This window comes from Emydura macquarii, unplaced genomic scaffold (genome assembly GCF_026122565.2).
Source record: "Emydura macquarii macquarii isolate MOO-44397 ecotype Brisbane River unplaced genomic scaffold, CSIRO-AGI_Emac_v2 contig_1790, whole genome shotgun sequence".
In the NCBI taxonomy this organism is placed as follows: domain Eukaryota; kingdom Metazoa; phylum Chordata; order Testudines; family Chelidae; genus Emydura; species Emydura macquarii.
Genome location: NW_027131927.1, coordinates 18241264 through 18260143, shown reverse-complemented (window position 1 = coordinate 18260143; position 18880 = coordinate 18241264). Strand labels below are relative to the sequence as shown.

The 18880-nt window shown below is 42.2% G+C and overlaps 1 protein-coding gene across 3 annotated transcripts in view; it reads left to right on the top strand.

Moving 5' to 3' along the window:
• SLC4A4 (solute carrier family 4 member 4) overlaps positions 1-18880 on the top strand; it is a 260171-nt gene that overhangs the window by 194275 nt on the left and 47016 nt on the right. For all 3 annotated transcript variants that reach the window (XM_067557015.1, XM_067557014.1, XM_067557013.1), the window contains 2 exons: positions 1607-1740; positions 11496-11767. In XM_067557015.1, the coding sequence (XP_067413116.1) occupies positions 1607-1740; positions 11496-11767 (406 nt within the window). The remainder of the gene's footprint in view (positions 1-1606; positions 1741-11495; positions 11768-18880) is intronic.

The following is an 18880-nucleotide window of genomic DNA, read 5'->3' as shown; positions in this document are numbered from 1 at the left end:
GAAAACATTCCCAAAGCTGCTGTTGTGTGAACACAGCTCCACTAGTGGTAGTGATGGTTGGAAGGGTCTTACTGCCATGTCATGTTGACCCATTCTGAGCAGGGTGAAACGACATAGTTGGCTAAAAAAAAAGCTTGCAACTGGACTACATGAAAGCTCCCACCATTGAAGAGTGGGACATTTTCAGTGTAGACAGGGCCAAAATTATAACTTCTGACCCCAGATAAAATGGTCGTCTAAAATCCCTTCCATACACATGTCATTATTGTTGATTGTAAATGTAATGGATAAAACTTGGCAAAATATTTAAAAGTTGATGACAGCAATAAATTATTCCATTGAAATATAGTTTGAGAAAGCACCAGTTATACTAAGCCAACTCCACACATTGTGGAGCATGACATTTTAAGTCATGTCAGTACACTTTGCCGATAAACAGATCATTGATCACATATGTGATAAAATACATTGACTTAGTTTCTGAAAAGAATATTAATAATATTTTAGAATAGTGGACTTAAATATCATGTGTTTAGTCCTTGGAACTGTGAAAAGAAAATGTACTTTCAGTTAAAGAAAACTTTTTTTTCCTGTAGTTGTTTTTTTAAAAGCTGCTATGCACCAGCGTATATTATGGGTGGGGTTGACCTAACTCTATTCCCATAGGTGGCTGAGAGCTTTTGCAAATTCCATCCCTCGTCTACTATCATTTCTGTAAAACAGTACGTTGCATTGCCAATAATTCTGTTTACATTTTATTTGTAAAACAAAACCGAACCTGCCACTGAAGTTGCATCTGTGCTTTGCATTATAAAAATAGATATTGTGCAGCAGTAAGATACAGGAAAATCCAAGGAAAAGTCAAAAGCATATTCATTTATCATTCCTCAGTTAGGCTGTTTAATACATTTTACCAAAGGAAATGATAGAGACCATAAAATGTGGAATTTATTACTTGCTGGTGACATCTGATGAACTTGGATATTAACACTTCATTACTGGATGAATTAGTCCTGTTTGGTTTGAGTCTCACTTGTTAAAACAGATATTATGAAAAGAGGAGTCTGGCTTTCTTAAACACATATATTTATTTTTAAAATATTCTGCTCCACCACAGTAAGGGCTAAGCTTTGTCGAGTAACCTCATTGCTGTAACCTTGACACAGTTTTGTTGCCCCTACCATGTTGTGCCATGTTTAGAATTATTTGTATTGTGAGGCATTCTGCAAAAGCATGCATTTGGATGCTGCCATCCTAACACGGGAGATTTGCAATGGGACTTGTGCACCTGCATCTTTCAGGCACTTTTTGAATGTCTCCACAGATAATAAAAATAACGCTAAGAGCCTCGGTATCTGAAATAACCACAGTGGTGTGGTTGGTGATCCATTTGTCATGAATAACTAAAGATTTTATGAAATCGGTAACTCGAGGCATGCACTTATGCTAGATACCAGTCCTCAGATGAGCCTCATATCTCATGCCCCTCTACATACAGTATGCAGGTATCTGATATAACCACACGTTTTTGCATTCATGCTTACAGAAGAGAGCGTGAAGAGGAGTATCCATCGAAAATAACATCTGTACTATATGTCTGCTCTAGGGCGTGTTGGAGAGCTTTCTGGGCACAGCGGTCACTGGAGCAGTCTTTTGCCTTTTCGCTGGTCAACCACTCACAATTCTGAGCAGCACAGGACCTGTCCTTGTCTTTGAAAGACTTCTCTTTAATTTCAGCAAGTAAGTAAAGAGGGGGAGGGGTATTTCCAATGCTGCTAAAACGTTAGCTGGGAATGAGATCTTCAAGGGGAGCATTAAGTGCATTGAAATTGAACATTTATTTGTGTGAGGATGAGAGAGCTGTATAGTGGCCATTATTTTCAAAGGAGCTAGACTTTTCCAAGGTGCCCACAGAGTTCCATTGGGATTTGGGTGCCTAACTCTCTTTTGCTCCTTTGTTAAACTCAGCCAGTGTCAAATTTCAAGAGACATTTTGCCGAGCTGTGATGATCCGGACAAGATTGCAGTCAGGGTATCGTTGACTACAGTGAAATGGTTGATATAGCAGGCCTCTTTAATCCCTCTTGAACAGGAAGATGGGCAGATTTCTCAGTACGATCAAGGCAAAATCTACTCCATGAATTCAGTGGCAAAAATGCCATTGACTTCACTGACAGCAGAATTTGCCATTAAACTGGTGCTCATTTGAAATAGCGACTATTTATACATAAAAGTAAAAGTATCCATGTCACGCAAAGATACTGTCACCAAATCTCCTAGATGGAATTTTGTTATATTAAATAGTTACGTTTATCAACTCTGAATTCAAAGAGGGCTTTTTCTGTGAAATGTTTAGGTGCTACCCCAATATAAATAATAAAGTTCACAACCAGGTTGGGACTCTTTTTGTTCAGTGCTGGACCAACACAGCATTTTAATTTGCTATTCCAATAAAATAATACTAGTAGGATGACATATTGGGAGATTGCTTTTCTAAAGTAATCAGAAGTAAGCTTACTTACTGTTAATATTATCTGCTGCACTGTTGATATTTTTGATGCCATGCCAAATGGGATTGTTTTGGTTAAACAGAACCAGCCAAACTAACTCTCTCTCATCTCCCCATAAAGAGAGAAGCCACGATATTATGTGTCGTTAAAGACCTAAATTTCAAAGCACAGAAACAAGACCCTTCAGAGTTAAGGCGATAGTGGGTTCTTTACCAAAGCAGTTTGTGCTACGGAACAGCTGTTTCACTGATTATAGTTATACATAGAAAGGGCCTAATAGATTATTAAACTGAATATGGCTGTAAATTGCAATAAGATTGGAAGCATGGAATGAGGTGTTTATGTACTTAAAGCGAAATTGCGTTACTTCCTTCATTATCTTGAAGTTTCTAGGGAAATTAACCTTTGTGGGTGTATAGTAATCAGACTTGGTAATTCTTGCTATTGTCTGGAGGTTTTTTTAATTAATATCTAATATGACCATGCCTGTATCTCTCCTACACAACGTAGAAAATATTAGCATGTTTGTATGCTTTTGAAATATAGTAATGCTGCCATGCAAAAATATATTTGTTATCTATCTACAGAGTTTTGTATCATGCTCATTTAGAAGTGGGATGAATCCACTTAATTTCATCATTAATCTCACCACATTTGTGATGGTGTGACTGTGTCTGAAAATAATGTGATACAATTTAAATGAGGGCCTCAAAGCACAGTATGATGTCAGTGTCTGTTTCATTATCACATTTAGTAGTAGTTCATAATCATTAGTGTTTGAAGCACATATGATCACCCACAGTTCTCAGCTTCTGTGAAACAGAGAGCCAGATAAATTTCAGCACAGCAAGAAGTTTAGCAAAACATAGTGTCCATCCACCCTTTTCTGAGTTCAGCCATCAACTGTTTTATTTTTTCCTGCAGAAACTTTCCCCAAAGTTTAGTAGTGTATAACTGTGCAGTCATACAGAAATCATCAGTGCAGGGGTCCTGTTTGTTTCTATAGTACAAGCAATATTGTATGTACTAAAATTTCTGATCAGTTAAATTACCTCCCCAAGTCCTTTTTACCTTAGAAATATTGTTCTCCTACTGCCTTGGGTTTTACACATTCCACAGACTTAGTTGTAGTGCTTCCTGCTCATGCACTGAAATGCCAAATTTATTTTGTGTGGGGAAGGGGAGAAAAAAAATCTTATCTTCCTTTGAAAAAAGGAAGCTAAAATCCACAGCTATTATGAAGCTGCCAGTTTCTTCTTCCCTGCCTGGCAGTGTGAGAAGGGTTCAGGTGATAGAGCCAGATTAGCAGGAAAACCAGTGGAAGCTCTGCCTGGGAGCTGTGTGCCAAATACATGCAGAGCGTTCCCTGCACATCCTTTTCTACAGGGGAGAACACCCCTCTCCCTTGGCTTCTCTGTCCACTGTGGGTCTCCTGCTTCCCTCTCCCCTGCAGCCCAACCTTGCCAAGGAGAGACGGGATTAACCGTGGAGCACAAGCCCCAAGAAGTAGGAGAGACTGTGGTGTAGAGAAATAGATTAGATGGGGGAAAGCAACTTGAAGCTCCCCATCCTTGGAAGCTCTGCAGGAGCAGGAGAAGGGCACCCCCTCCTTTCTCTTTCACAGTTGTAAATTAGGACAACACATTGGTGTAACAACATTCCTCTTGCCTGGATGATCTGATCCAAATCCAGGTACTGTGAGCAACAGGAAAAAACAGGAGATACAAAATACTGCTCTTTTTCCCTAAAGAGGAGCTGGTTTTAAAACTTACTGTGACCACAGCCTTTTGGCGTGTAGCAGAGGGATTTATTGAGAGCCATTGCCACATGACAATTGCAGTCACACACTATGGTTTTCAATAATTTATTTCATCCTGCCCATGAGAACGTCCTCTGTGGTAACAACAAAATTAGAAAGGGTTCCATGGACTGATGCACAGAAAGTTCAGCCATGTATAGAAGGCAGTATGATCAAGGTCCTAATCTACAGAAAATGCTTGCCTGGTTTTCTGTGGAGATACCGGGATTAGAATGATATTTCCTTTTATGAAATAAGTGTCTCTTCTCCTCCCCCAAAAGCCACTGTGATTAGTCAGGTAAACATTAGAAGACTGAGATGAATAATTCAGTTGGTGGCATGAAGTAAAACAGACGAAAGGAGGAAAAACATCAGAAATGTATCCCTGTCTTAGGTAGTTATACGGCCCTCATTCCCGTAGTGTCTGAGCCCCTCATAATCTTCATTGTATTCTCTTTCCCTAATGGTACATCAACACAGCAGCTGGGATGTGCATGTGCTAGCGCCTAGAAATAGCAGTGGTTTCAGCAGTACGGGCTAGCTGCTGGAGTATGTACCCAGGGGGTGGAGTAGAATTGTTTTGGGGCAGCTAGCCATAGCTGTGGGGGCCACACTGCTATTCTTAGGTGCTCAAGCAGAGCTAGCTGGGAATTACACCTCTCCTCTGCGCTGTAGACATAGCCTAAGTGAGTTGCCCAAGGTCACATAGGAAGTCTGTGGCAGAGCAAAGAATTGAACCCAGGTCTCCTGAGTTCCAGCCTAGTGCTCTGACCAATGAACCATCCCCCTTCGCTGTAGGTAGTTTCTAAAGACACCACTGCAATGCATTCTCTGTAGTTTGCTGCACTTTACTAACCCTTCTGTTGCCCCTTTTGCTCATAGAGAGAGACATGGACTAGTGCCCTGAGCAGAGACCCAGGAGCCAGGAAATCCTGGGTTCTGATCTGTGCTGTGTCGCAGGGCCTGCTTTTCAGGATTGCTGAGCACCAGCAACTCAAGCTGACGTCAGTGGGAGCTGCTGGTGCACAATGCCTCTGAAAATCAGGCTCTTAACCTCCATTTGTGTTGGTCCATCCATCTATAAAATGGTGCTGATGACGGTAAAGTTTACCTCACAGGGGCGCAGTGAGGGGCAATTAATTAATATAGTAAAATGCTTAGTAAATAAAATGTGCACTGTGCTTTTTGTTGGCTGAGCTTGTGAGGCCCTACCCTTTACTGGATGGTATTTCTCTGTTTGTGAACCTCTGGCATGGAGGGAGAGAATGGTATGGAGGGAGGGGAATATGCAGGGGACACAGAGCCACAGGCATACGGTATAGGGGTGTGGGTGCCAGGAGTCCCTGAAATAGAGATTGATGGGTGCAGAAGGGAGCTGCTGCCTAGGGACCCAAACGGCGTGTACGGGGCTACAGGACGTGCAGTTTCTTGCCTGCAGTCAGGGGGACAGGAGATGAGAGAGAAGGCAGCCTTCTAGCTGAACTCCTTCCGTCTGGCTGCAGTGGGGGGGCTGCTGCCAGAGACTGGTGGCCCTTCAGGGTTGTAAAAATGGTATCTCTGGTCCTCAAGCCAAAAAAGTTGGGTACCCCTGGGCTAAGGGATAGGGAGCCAGTGGAAGGGCTAGCCTGCTGTCCTTGCTGTGCCAAGAGATGCCTGCTGGTTCTCGGAACCAGGGGGCCAGAGAGCTGGGGCATGGTGAGGGACATCAGGGATGTGCTGCAGCAGAGCTGAAGTGTGCTGAGCAATGTCAGGGCTGTGCTGGAGAGCCAGGCTGTGGTGGGGGATGCCAGGCTGTATATGGCATGTTCTGTCTGGACTATGCTGGGGAATTCTGCGTTATGATTGGGGGATTTTTGTTTTGATTTACATGCCTGGGACGCTTGTGATAAATCCACAAGTGTATTTGCCCTTAGAAAGGCTCTGTGAACTATTTCAGGGATTCGGAAGGAGGAAAACTGAGGCAGGAGTGCCTGTCATGCTGTGGCCTGCTGCCTGGGGGCACTCCAGTCAGGGCTACCCTATGACTATTCCTCTATGTCCCTCATCTTGTGTTGAAAACCATTCAGTTACTAGTGAAGATATGAGAAACAAGCATTTTCAACACTGTTAGATCATTAAACTTCATCTATCTACATAGGGGACATTTTCTAAAAGGTGGAACCCCAGTGCAGCCCAGTCCACAGAGACCCTGTTTTGCCAGGATTCACTGTCATGATAACGGTGTTGAGGAGACAAAATTGTTTAGCAGTAAGCCATTTTCAACATGAGTTATGTGGAGTCTGGGGAGCCCTGTTGCTGATAATCCATATCAACAATGGGTCGTTTTCTGAGCCTAGGTAGGTCCTAGAGATTTGCATAACTGTGATCTAGACATTTCCCCATTCCCCTCACTTTGAGAGTGTTCTTATAATGCTGCCTGTTAGGGACATGCATGAATTACGGCCACAGGTCTAAGCAAATAAAACCTGTTTACCCACATGCAAGTAATTAAGTCAGGGTCTTTATTCAGCCGAGACAAGCTAGACAGACACAAACAGTTCATAGGAAAAGAATCCTTTATTCAGCTGAAGACTTGCAAACAACGGATTGCAAGCCCCTCCTGCTTCTCTTAGTTACATATATATACCCTTTACCTAAAGGAGGAGGTGTCCCTTAGATATTAAAACCAGATGGTACACATCTCCTGTTTCTTCCTAGTATTTCTGCTTACACTGCAGTTTTATATATACGTTCCATCTTTTCCTTTGTTTCCCTGTTAAATTCTGCTTACAAAGGACATTCCTATCCTATAGCTTCATGACACTTTTATGTATAATATCTTTTCTTATCGATCCCCACTCTCACATTTCCAGCTAATGATTTCCACATGCATAATTTCCTTTACAGTCCCCCCTTTCGGCCACGGCTCATATTAATATAGCTGTGGACGATAACTACATTCTGACCATGATTGAATTAAACCCATAACACACTTAGGTTTGTCTGTGCCACGAATCCATTTTCTGTAGTTCAGGTTCCAATACCCGTCCTGCTATATACTTCTCCACACACCCTCACTCTCATCCAAAGAGAGGTCCAGGCACCTACCCTTCCCGCACACTGACCAGTGGGGCATAGGTCCAGGAGGCCCTGGCTCCAAGTTTGTCTGGTGCCTTATCCACTGGGCATGCTACGGGGAAGCAAGGGAGATGGTTATCTGTTGTCTGCTTGGACAATAATACCCAAAACTACAGGCATGGTCTTCGAGGAGAGACTAGGATAGAGCATGATTACCCATTTTTACAAGGCACAACATTAAGAACTTGTGCAAATGTTCAGGTTACATTACATCAATATAGTTCTTTACTTAGGGAAACAATATTAACAATGTAACAGTTAAGAAAACAGTATTAATACTACAATTACAGAGACACATATTTCAATCGGTACCTTCATTCACACTCAGACATGCTGACAGGCACACAGACAGAGACAGAGATTCACAGGGGTCTTACAGATGTTAGACCCAAACCTCCTTTTATTTCCTGTTTTAATGGGAGGCTTTGAGATTTCAAGTAGGTGACCCTTTTTTAAGCTTCAATATACTAATTAAAAATGCATCCCATAACTGGGATACCCTGGATCCATGAGATTCTAGTGCTTTTCTTAAAATGCATTATTTTATTCAAATCCATGTTTTTACACTTGCCTAGGTTGTTATTTGCCTTATCACACACACACACAGGGATGGCTTATTGAGGAATCCACACCACTTCAGTTCAGCCTGCAATGCTGCCGGGGTGAAATGAATCTGATGATGGAACACTTATTTAGCAGGAAAGGGATAGGGAAAGGAGACAAGACACAGAAGGGGTCCCCCAAAAGTCACAGGAGTCCAATTTGGACAACGGATCTATTGGAGGCTCATGATTTGGAGGGAGAAGGGACAGCCTTTTGGCTACAAACACTCCTCCTGTCCGTTGGGTCACTAGGTTCAGGCAAGTTCCCCTTGCTATTAACTCTCACCGGTCACAGCCAACAAGGCTTGTGGTGAAATCAGGGCGGCTAGAACTTTGCCTTAGTCCAAGACCTGGTCAACGGCTCATATAGCTAAACACAAATCATCATACACACATATTACTTTCTCACCCCTGGATGTTGTTGAGTGTAAATGCTTGAACTTGCTGGAATGAGGATTTTAGTCCTTAACCTTGCAGTAACTCTGCCAGGGGAAAACCAACATCCTCAGCCTGCTGTACCTGTGGGGGAGCGTCCTCAACCCACAGTACATGCTGGGGTGAAGGCTGGTACCTTCAGTCCAGAGTAAAACCTGTCGAGGTGAGGACTTACGTCCTCAGCCCACAGTAAACTAGGTGATCACAAAAAAAACACAGGTGGGGAAGACCTAATGTCTGCAGCCCACAATAAAACAACATAATGAGTACTCTCTAATTTATCCCAATTTACCCAAAAGTCTTCCCAAGGGGCTACTGCCTGGAATGGATCTACCTTGACCCATTATTAATACCCCAAGGGCGGGCGCCCCTTTTCCAGTCCTCCTTTATAAGAGAAAGGAGTCTACACCTCTGAGGAATTATCCAGACACCTCTGAGGAATTTACCGTTTCAGAACAAAAGTTACAGAGCAAGATAGAGTTACGGTCTCTTTGCGGGAATGGAAAACATAAACTCCGCCACACAGCATTTCCGGCCACAGAGGACTTGCCTCGGACCGGCTGGACTGCCTGCAGATAGGTCAGCCTGTGTGCCCAGTATTTCAGAGAGACCAGGGAGAGGGACCTGATAAAATGGTCCTTAGACAAACCAGATAGAAAGAGTAAGGAGATTCCGTGCACGAAAGGACCTGATGCCACCCATGAATTTTATGTTCATGATCTCAAGGGATCAACATATGGCCACCATCAGAGACAGTGCTAGGGTGCCCTTTTTTTTTTTGGAATCTCAGAGAGAGAGAAAAAGCCTACCAGACAACACAGAGACAGACAACAAACAGAGACAAAGACAAAGATTGTTTTCTTACCAACAGTCCGGGTCTGTCCGCCTGTCTCCTTATCGACGTTTTCAGGTTTCCTGTGCTCGTCCCTGATGTTCAGACCGAAGGCTCCCAGAGAGAAAAACCACTCTCTTGCCGGCTTTAAGGGAGCTGTTCGGATCTGGACTCAAGACAGCAAGGAATAGTTATAAGTTGAGCTGAAGTCCCGGCGGAGTCGCCAAATTGTTAGGGACATGCATGAATTACGGCCACAGGTCTAAGCAAATAAAACCTGTTTACCCACATGCAAGTAATTAAGTCAGGGTCTTTATTCAGCCGAGACAAGCTAGACAGACACAAACAGTTCATAGGAAAAGAATCCTTTATTCAGCTGAAGACTTGCAAACAACGGATTGCAAGCCCCTCCTGCTTCTCTTAGTTACATATATATACCCTTTACCTAAAGGAGGAGGTGTCCCTTAGATATTAAAACCAGATGGTACACATCTCCTGTTTCTTCCTAGTATTTCTGCTTACACTGCAGTTTTATATATACGTTCCATCTTTTCCTTTGTTTCCCTGTTAAATTCTGCTTACAAAGGACATTCCTATCCTATAGCTTCATGACACTTTTATGTATAATATCTTTTCTTATCGATCCCCACTCTCACATTTCCAGCTAATGATTTCCACATGCATAATTTCCTTTACATGCCACACTCTGTTTTGTTAGGGTTGTGGGCTATTTGTGAAGTTAGTCCTGCATGCCTAAGGAGTCCTTGAGTTGAGCTCTTTTTAAATACACTAAAAGATTTTTACCTGTGTCACGGTCACAGGGCAAGCTGTGCTTTAGGTCCCCTTTTGAGACCCTTTCAATTGCACTTCTCTGGTGAAAGGTTTCACTGCCTTCACCCCTCTGTGGGTGGAATCACGTGGTCCTACTGCTCTTAGATTGGGTTGCTGTGTTTGGCACCTGTGACCCAGCAGCTGGTTAAAGTGACTCAAACAGTTTCTTCAAAGCAAAGCATTATTTTATTCACCCAAAAGCACATAGCAAGCAGAGCAAAGGGATAAAACAACAAAAGGCCTATGCCTGGGTCTTACCTAGGTCTTTCCTTGCAAGATTTGTGTAAAGATTTGTGTGTGCAAGATTTGTCGATCCAGACCCCTGTGCTCCTGGCCTGAGAGAGTTGGACAGCCTCTGTATCATTCTTTGTATCTGTTTGTCAGAGACTCATCTCCAGCTGCTGCCTACTCACCTCCTCCCTTTCTCAGTTGGGGTTTTTAATGGCTTAGTGCCTCTTTGATCCTAGACTCTGACCTGGAAAAAATTAACCTCTAGCCTGGTTGGAGCCCACTGGGTGGACATTCCCCAATTAATAGTTGCCCCCTTGTTTCCTTTAGGATTTTGACAGGAACTTATCTTTGTTGTTGTTTCGTTTCCTGTTTGCTTCCTTCTAACAGCCTCTTTTGATTAATTCCATGCAATTAGGCAGGATAATATTAAACAGGTAAACTGAGGTGTATATGAGAGTCATAACAAATAACTCTTTTGTTCCCCACAATTTGCACGCCTTGACTGCAGAACCCTGAGTTCAGGCATCTGTATTTCTTCTTTTGTCATACTACTTATTTTTTTAATGGAGGTCAGGTCCTGCATTCCCTTTGCTGATACGTGGGAAACTCAGAATCCTGCCCTTGATATTTGTCAGGGAAGTAAATTTTCAGTTGTTTTTCTAAGCTATGTTGTAATCTTTTGCCATGATGGTCAGTGTATAAACTTATGTAGCTCCACTGAAGTCAACGGAGCTACACTGATATACACCAGTTGAAGATTCGGCTTTTTAAGTCTATGTTTATATAATCTCATTGGTCTTCTGTAGTGTTAAACGGTGTTGTTCATTCTAAAAAGCACTTAAGTTCACCTGTAATATACAGCAATGGAGCTTGAAGTAAAATTGATCATCCCTAGGTGTTCAGTTCTAACTCAGCTGTTAAACTAAACCCTATCATTATCATTGGCTAAAAAAAGATAGAGCTTACTGTTTTGAATGTTACAGGAATTATTGCCTTTAATATACCCTAATACACACAGTTCTTAGAGGTCATACATTTTGCAGTTTCATGATGGAAAGTTCTCTAACCCTTTATGGAATTATCCAGCCTGTGGTATTTTTTTCTTCATTGTCACCTATTTTTAAATCCTTGTTTTGCAGAGACCATAGCTTTGATTACTTAGAGTTCCGTCTCTGGATTGGCCTGTGGTCAGCCTTCCAGTGTCTCGTTCTGGTTGCTACTGATGCAAGCTTCCTGGTCAAATACTTCACCCGCTTCACAGAAGAGGGGTTTTCCTCCCTGATCAGCTTCATTTTCATTTATGATGCTTTCAAGAAGATGATCAAGTTAGCAGATTATTACCCAATCAATTCCCATTTTAAAGTGGACTATATCACACTTTACTCCTGTGTCTGCATGCCACCAAATCCAGGTAAGAGAATACCTTATTAGGTCAGTGATTTACAAATATATGCTCTCACTTGTTCTCCCTCTTTTTGTCATGCTATCACTGTGACATCTATGCAGAAGGCAACACGGGGGGCTGAGCACCTTTGTAAGTCCCAGTTAAGCCCTCTGTTAAGGCTTTATGTGGCACATAGGTCTTGTGTATTACACCTTAAGTGCTGATTTAAAATTCTCTAGGCCTGGCATCTGGGGGCCTTCATACACATCGTTACCAAGGAGGAGATGGTCTCCTATGTTCTCATTCCCTCACATATCTCGTCATTAGTTTTGAATGACAGTTCTCTAAGAGCCTGGGAAAAGGACAGAAAGTGATCATTACGTCAATAGGCTGGGGACACAGTCGCTGTGTACACTGCACCTTTCTTCCGAAGTGCCGGGGATTGGCTACGCAAGAGAGAGATACAAATATGAGGGGTGTGTGTGTAATACAATATTTTTACATAATAGTTGTATTATAGAATGTGCATAGTGCAAATTAAGTTTCAATAGAGACAGATTAAAGCTTGGAAATGCAGGTGGAAGCAACCAGCTTAAAACCACAAGTACAAACAGGATGCTGTATGGTATGTGCCAGCTTTCTTCATTATGTGTGCGTTAGTTATTCCTGAGACATTTTAAACAATGACGACTGAGTAAGAAGTTTGGCAGGCAGACAAAGTCAACCTAGTGTTACTACGTTGTACCTGCCAGACAGGAAAATAATCAGGTCAGTGCTATCTCTGTATCTGCTACAGGCTGACTGTAACTGGATCCACTGAAGTTATGTATTTAAGTTATTCATTAAATATAGCTCCATTAAGCAGGAGATTCTCAAAAGTGCTGAGTATTGGCCTAGCTCTGCTCCCATGAAAGTCAGCAGGAGTTTTATTATTTATTAATTATTTAGGGAGAAGAGTTGAGGTAGGCCAACACTGAGTGCTTTTGAAAATCCGACTCTAAATAGGTAGCATTTTAAGATGTCCAGTTAAATTACTTAGATTTTAAGTTAAACCGATCCAGACAGAGTGGGGAAAACGAAACAGCGCAACCGAATCTGTATGCGAGATTGTATGTTTGTGGGAAACCCTCATGCTCATGTAAAACCAGCGATTTGTACCTGGAAATGTGACACTAATCATAACCTTTGTAGCAGGGGAGGGTTTGTAGTGTTTATTTCATCATTCAATCATGTTCATGAAATCCTGTTTTTAGAATTGCCATTTCACCTATTTTACATTGTAACCATATGTTTTAGGGGAAAAGGCAGAATCAATGAATAAATGGTCTTTGGGGACAACTGTAGTATGCTGTTGCTCACATCAGGCCCTAGAGAGATTCCACACCAAATTGGTGGAACTCAGGCTTTGTTTATTCACAAATGGCTATGTTCATGTAGTCTTATCCCAGCCCTTAGACATTGGTACACACCCTAAACTCACTGCGTAGTTTGGCAGTCTCACATTTTGGGAAAGGGCAGGTGTGCAGGAGTTGAGGCTATGGGCCTGATTTGCTTCATAGCAGTGAATCAGGCCCTATGCCTGGCTTAAGCCCATGCTACCATGTTCCATATTGTTACGAGCACTGAATTCACACAAATAATTAGATATAAAATCTTGATGCGCTAAGATGTCTGTAAAAATTCTGTCAAATACCTGCCCTTGTGTGCTTGGTTTCCTAACTCCCCTATGTGTATTATTTCCTTAGGGCTACACTGCATCTTTTGGGCAAAGCACTGCCGTGGGAAGAGTACTGGAGGCGTTCTGCCCCTCAGAACTCCTCCGTGCTGAGGGGAACACACAAGCTTCTGCACTTCTTTAAGAGATGCTGCATATTTCCCTGCTGCTCTTGCCACCTATTGTGTAGGGGGAATGGAGCCCTGTCTCTACCTGCCTGCCCCCAGGCTCCATGCTCCCTTTTTTATTGCCTTGGAAGCTGTCTTGTGTCTCCATGAGCACATACAAGCTAGCCAGATCTAGCCCATAGCTAGTGGATTATTCTGCATGTTATACCAGGCAGAACGATCTATAGGTGGAATTTTCAAAAGCTTCTGAATGAGAGGAATATAACCTCCATTGAGGCCCATTGAGTTGGGCCTCTAACTCCCTTAGGCACTTCTGAAAATCCCATGCTATAACCTTAATGCTTCTTGGGAGAAACCTAAGATGTTATTTGGAAGGAATCCAATTGTTTGTATTCTTATAACAATAAAAACCAGATCTTTCATCCCAACATGCTTTCCTAGCAAAATAATGTAGTCCCTGAGTAAATAATATTTAAACTGGCAGATTATTTGTTTTTCGGCACCAGGATGATATGTAATGATGACTTAGCAACTGCACACGGGGAGATTGTGACATTTGGTACCAGGAAGCAAAGTTACAGGACAAGAATCTCATGGACAATCCCCTGCTTCCTCCATATCTAACATTAGCACGTTCCTTATTCAGGGGACAGTCATGGAATTTCATGGAGGATACTCTCTCACACTCCTCTTGATTTGCCCATCAGTACATCTAAAGGCCTGGATGACATTACCCAGATCTGCATCTGAAAGATAAGGCCTTACCCTTCTGCCCAGGCATAAATGGAGACAGCTGTTCCTGACCCCAGCTGTAACGTGGTTGTCCACATGCAGCCATTAGTTCAATCAGACTGGCAAATTATGAACTCTGGTACAAGAATCAGGCACTGCCTCTTCACAGACAAGGCTGATGTAGCCCTTGCTGTAGTTTCTCGTTGATTCTCCAAACCTGCCAGTGTTGCTTCAAATCTTATCTTGAGCCTCAGTCTGCTAGCTCTCATCCATATTCCTCCACACACTTCAACACCCCTGCTGGATCATTTGAGATGGAGCCACAAAACTGGGTGTCACCAAAACATTGCTCCCGTTGTTCCTTGCTCCACTCCCCTAGTAGCCCCATATGCACCTTGAACGGAAAGGGTGACAAGGTGGCCCCTGTGGTAACCCCCATCAGAATGCTCTAGCAGCTTATAATACAATTTTCTGGGATCTCACAGCCCGGAAGGAATGGAGCCACCCAAGCAGTGCTGCCCACTCGTGTGTACGCTTGCTGGTAAATCTGTAATACCTGAAGGGCCACCACTCTGTCACAGGCTTTTTGCTGGAGTGCTGTGAGAGGAACAAAGCCTGTAATTCAAAGGCTAACAGCATGCGGAGGAAGGACTGGAGAAATTTCCCATATACAGTTGTGGTGAACAATGGAAAGAAGAAACCAATTGTCCAGAAGGAGGAAGAAAATAATCTGCTCTGGGTTTACACAAGGCTCAGGGCAAGCTGGGAAAGTAATTTGCAAATCTTGTTCCTGGAAAACAGTGTCACATTACAAAATGCCCATTACAATTGGCATTGAATAGTCAGCCTCAGCTGAAGGGCCAGGGTTAAGTGGGCATGCCAGCTATGCTACTCTCTTATCTCGCTAGCTGGGCCTTTGGGTTGGGTTTGAGGCAGGTTAGCAGGGAGTTTTCCAATGGCCATATCACACCTATTAAGTAGCTCCTTTAGTATTTCAGTCTTGATGCTGGCCAATTGGCACCTTTCAAAAGTCTTAAATCGATGTCTCTCTCTCTCACACACATGGCAAAGGGAGCACACTCTGTTCTTCTGAGTCTGTTTAAAAAAATTGCAATACATTTCCATTTAAATAAAGAATTTTCCAACTGAGCAGCTCATTGTGGTTACCTTTCCCTGGCAGCACAACAGTCAGTTCAGCAGCAAAGTCATGGGAGGTGGGCAGGGAAGCACAAGGTAGGAAATAGTATATTTTCAAGGTGTGCAGCCTCCTGCAGTCTGCTTATACTCTGTCTCATTGTTGACTTTTCCAGGGTGGGTGTGCTTAACAGCTAATGAATGATTAAAGGAAAAGTCACAGACTGTGTCACTCCAGTTTCTCTGAGTTTGTTCATAGTAAAAGTGCTCATTTGTCCCCAGTATGTCATATTGAGAGAACTGCATGTGACTTGATGAGGTTCTATGCATTCAAACCCATTGTGCTATTTAGAGCATAAATGGTTTTCTACAAAAGCAACTGCTTTTTTTTAAGCACAATATCTGTAGATCTGCATGCTATATGCTGTGTGATACAGTATTGTACTGAATTTCATTTTTACTTAATTCTATTAATTGTTTGAACACACTAGCTTGAATAGTTCAAACTGTTTTATACTGCTGTTCTGGATCACCTGTGAAAGACATAAAACCATAGAGCATTGCTGGAGATGTTTGTCTCAGAATCAAGAGGTAAAGATGCTGTGCAAAGGCAGAATCTGATAGGACACTGTCATTTTCCCTGAAATCCACAGGATAGTATTCCTGTAAATAGGGCACCTTATAATATGTAAGCAATGACATTGCAGCCCACGAAAGCTTATGCCTGCAGAAATTTGTTAGTCTTTAAAGTGCTACAGGACTCTTGTTGTTTTCAATGACAAACAGTAGATCGTGTGTTTCATCTTGGTGCTTCTCAGGGACTCTGAGTCAACTGGCTTTTCTACCTGACAACAGTTAATATGTAGGCTAGGAAGAATTCAACTTTAATTTCTTTTATAATTTTGACTAATAGCAGTATTTAAGTATTTTTTTCAAATGTTATTGATTTTAAATTTTCACAGTTGTGGGAAATTATGGAGGGGTTAGACAATTATTTAATGACAATAGATGGTGAGATTCAAAAAGTTAAAGCTTTATAACCATTAAAACACGAATTGTCAACATCACATGTTAAAATATACAAAGTAAATATCCTTAAATCAAATTCTAATAAGTTCTCAAGCGGTATTTTTCTTATTATCTGCAAATTTCGATTATTATTGATGGAAATATTTTTTTTGCTGGTTTGTGGGTATGTCTGCTGCACTGAACGCTTCTTTCAATGGCGGGTAGCATACGTATATGGGTGTAGTGCCCCTAATACAGGTAAATACAGCAACGCAGACTATGCAACACAGCACAGGGGAGTAACGACATGCCTGAAGGGTGTGAGTATATACTTGAATACATACCCTGCACAGCTCTCTACTTGCTCACAGCATGCCTCTCCATCTGTACTGTTATTTTTTAGCAGTATAGTGTCCTGCTGTCTTCCTGCTGCTGGATGGAGCGTTTCCTCATTGCAGGAAAAGACTCCCTTAGCATGGAAAGGCTCTGGTAGTTCCCCGCTGCTATAGAGACCTTTCCAGCACAGGAAATACTTTAGCAGTGGGGAAAGGCTGTGGTGTGTAGTGTAGACGTAGCCTTTGCATGTATGGTGAAATTGACATTTATCAACATTCACCAACAAACTCTAAGCTTTCCGAGTCTCTTAATATGTATGACAACACTGTCTGTAGTCTCACAGAGACAGATCCTGATACCTATAAACAAATAACACTTTGCACCGCAAGTAGTAGCAGTGAAGTCAGTAGGGCTATATGGGGATGGAGGAAGGTGCTATTTAGTGAGAGTTAAGGGTATTGAAAACTGACCTGCTGTAATTTGAAAAGAGGAGCCTTTTGGAAATGGAAGAAATACGTTTGAGATTGAAAACTTTAATTTCGTGAAAATAGAATTCAGTAATACTTTGCTTGTACAAAGCACTCAATGAACATTTTATTGCTTACCTTCCTAGACTTCAGTTGGTATTATTGATAGGCATTTTACCAATGGAGCGGTGGACTACTGAGAGATTCAAAGCCAGTTTCTGCCAGTCTTATGGTGTCTTACTTTGTGAATGATCCCATTAATTTCAGTGTGACTACCCATAAGGTGCTATTTAATGAGAATTAAAGCGGCAGGATCTGCCCCTAAGGCCTTTGAGCAAGACTACTTAGCTAGTCATTAAGAAAGGAGGGAGCATGCCAAGTTCTGGCTCATGGTCTCCTCTTGTAACCACTACTTACAGCATTTTCCTTTAGATAGCCTTACTAAAACCTGCTAACCCAACTCTATAATCAGACTGTCTTTAACCAGTGTCTTTCATTTTAAATTTGTAACAAGTGACTCCACGGGAAGATGTTTAATCCTCTCATTTAGTCTTTATGTAACATAGAAAGGGTAGGTTAAAAAGGCAAAAGTTGGCATGGTCACAGAGGAACAGCCTGTTCTGAGGAACGCTTGATGCAGTCTCAGCTTTCAGTTGTGCTTTCCCTAAGCTTTGCACCCCTTTCGCTGTTCCTTTTTCTGTTGCAAAAATGAACCTGGGTCATCGTAAACCTCCCTGTATCTTTAATAGTAAGTGAAAGTGAAAAGGAATGCAGTCATGGGTAAAGTGCAGCTGAAAACCCACAGTGGGGCTGTTGTCTGAGAGGAGACGTGCAGAACAGGAAGGGTCAGGACACTCAATGGTTTTTAAACCCATCTCTAGATCTTTATCTGTTTTGTTTCTTTACTATGAAAACTCTCTGCATCACTAGGCTCATTAAACGTAAAAGGCCTGATTCTTCATTGTCCTGCACCATGTGTGGTCACTTATACCTGTGCCAAATAGGTGTAAAATGCGACCACTCTGATCTTGTAGCATTTTACACCCACTCTGCACTGCATCAATGACTATACAAAGGTGCAGGGCAATGGTGAATCGTGCCCCAAAGCAGCAGATTGTGCTTCTCTTACTTATCAGGAGTCTAAACCAAGAGTTATGTAAGTGGATTTTTCACACCTCTGAGCAATGTGCAGTAAAAGCTCAGAATTACAAGCACCCCAGGAATGGAGGTTGTTCGTAACTGTGAAATGTTTGTAACTCTGAACAAAACGTTATGGTTGTTATTTCAAAAGATTGCAACTGAACATTGACTTTAAACTTTACCGTGCAGAAGAAAAATGCTGCTTTCCCTTTATTTTTTTTAGTAGTCTATGTTTAACAGAGTACTGTACTGTATTTGCTTCTCTTGTTTTTGTCTCTGCTGCTGGCTGATTGTGTACTTTGGCTTTAAATGAGATGTGTGGTTGACCAGTCAGTTCGTAACTCTGGTGTGTGTTGGTAACTCTGTGGTTCTACTATAGCTATGCTGACGTAAGATTTCTGTGTAGACCAAACCTTACTCTGCAGGAAGTCCCGCCAAATTCAGTCTGAGGGAGAAGGTGCAACTCAAGATGAGTAAGGGG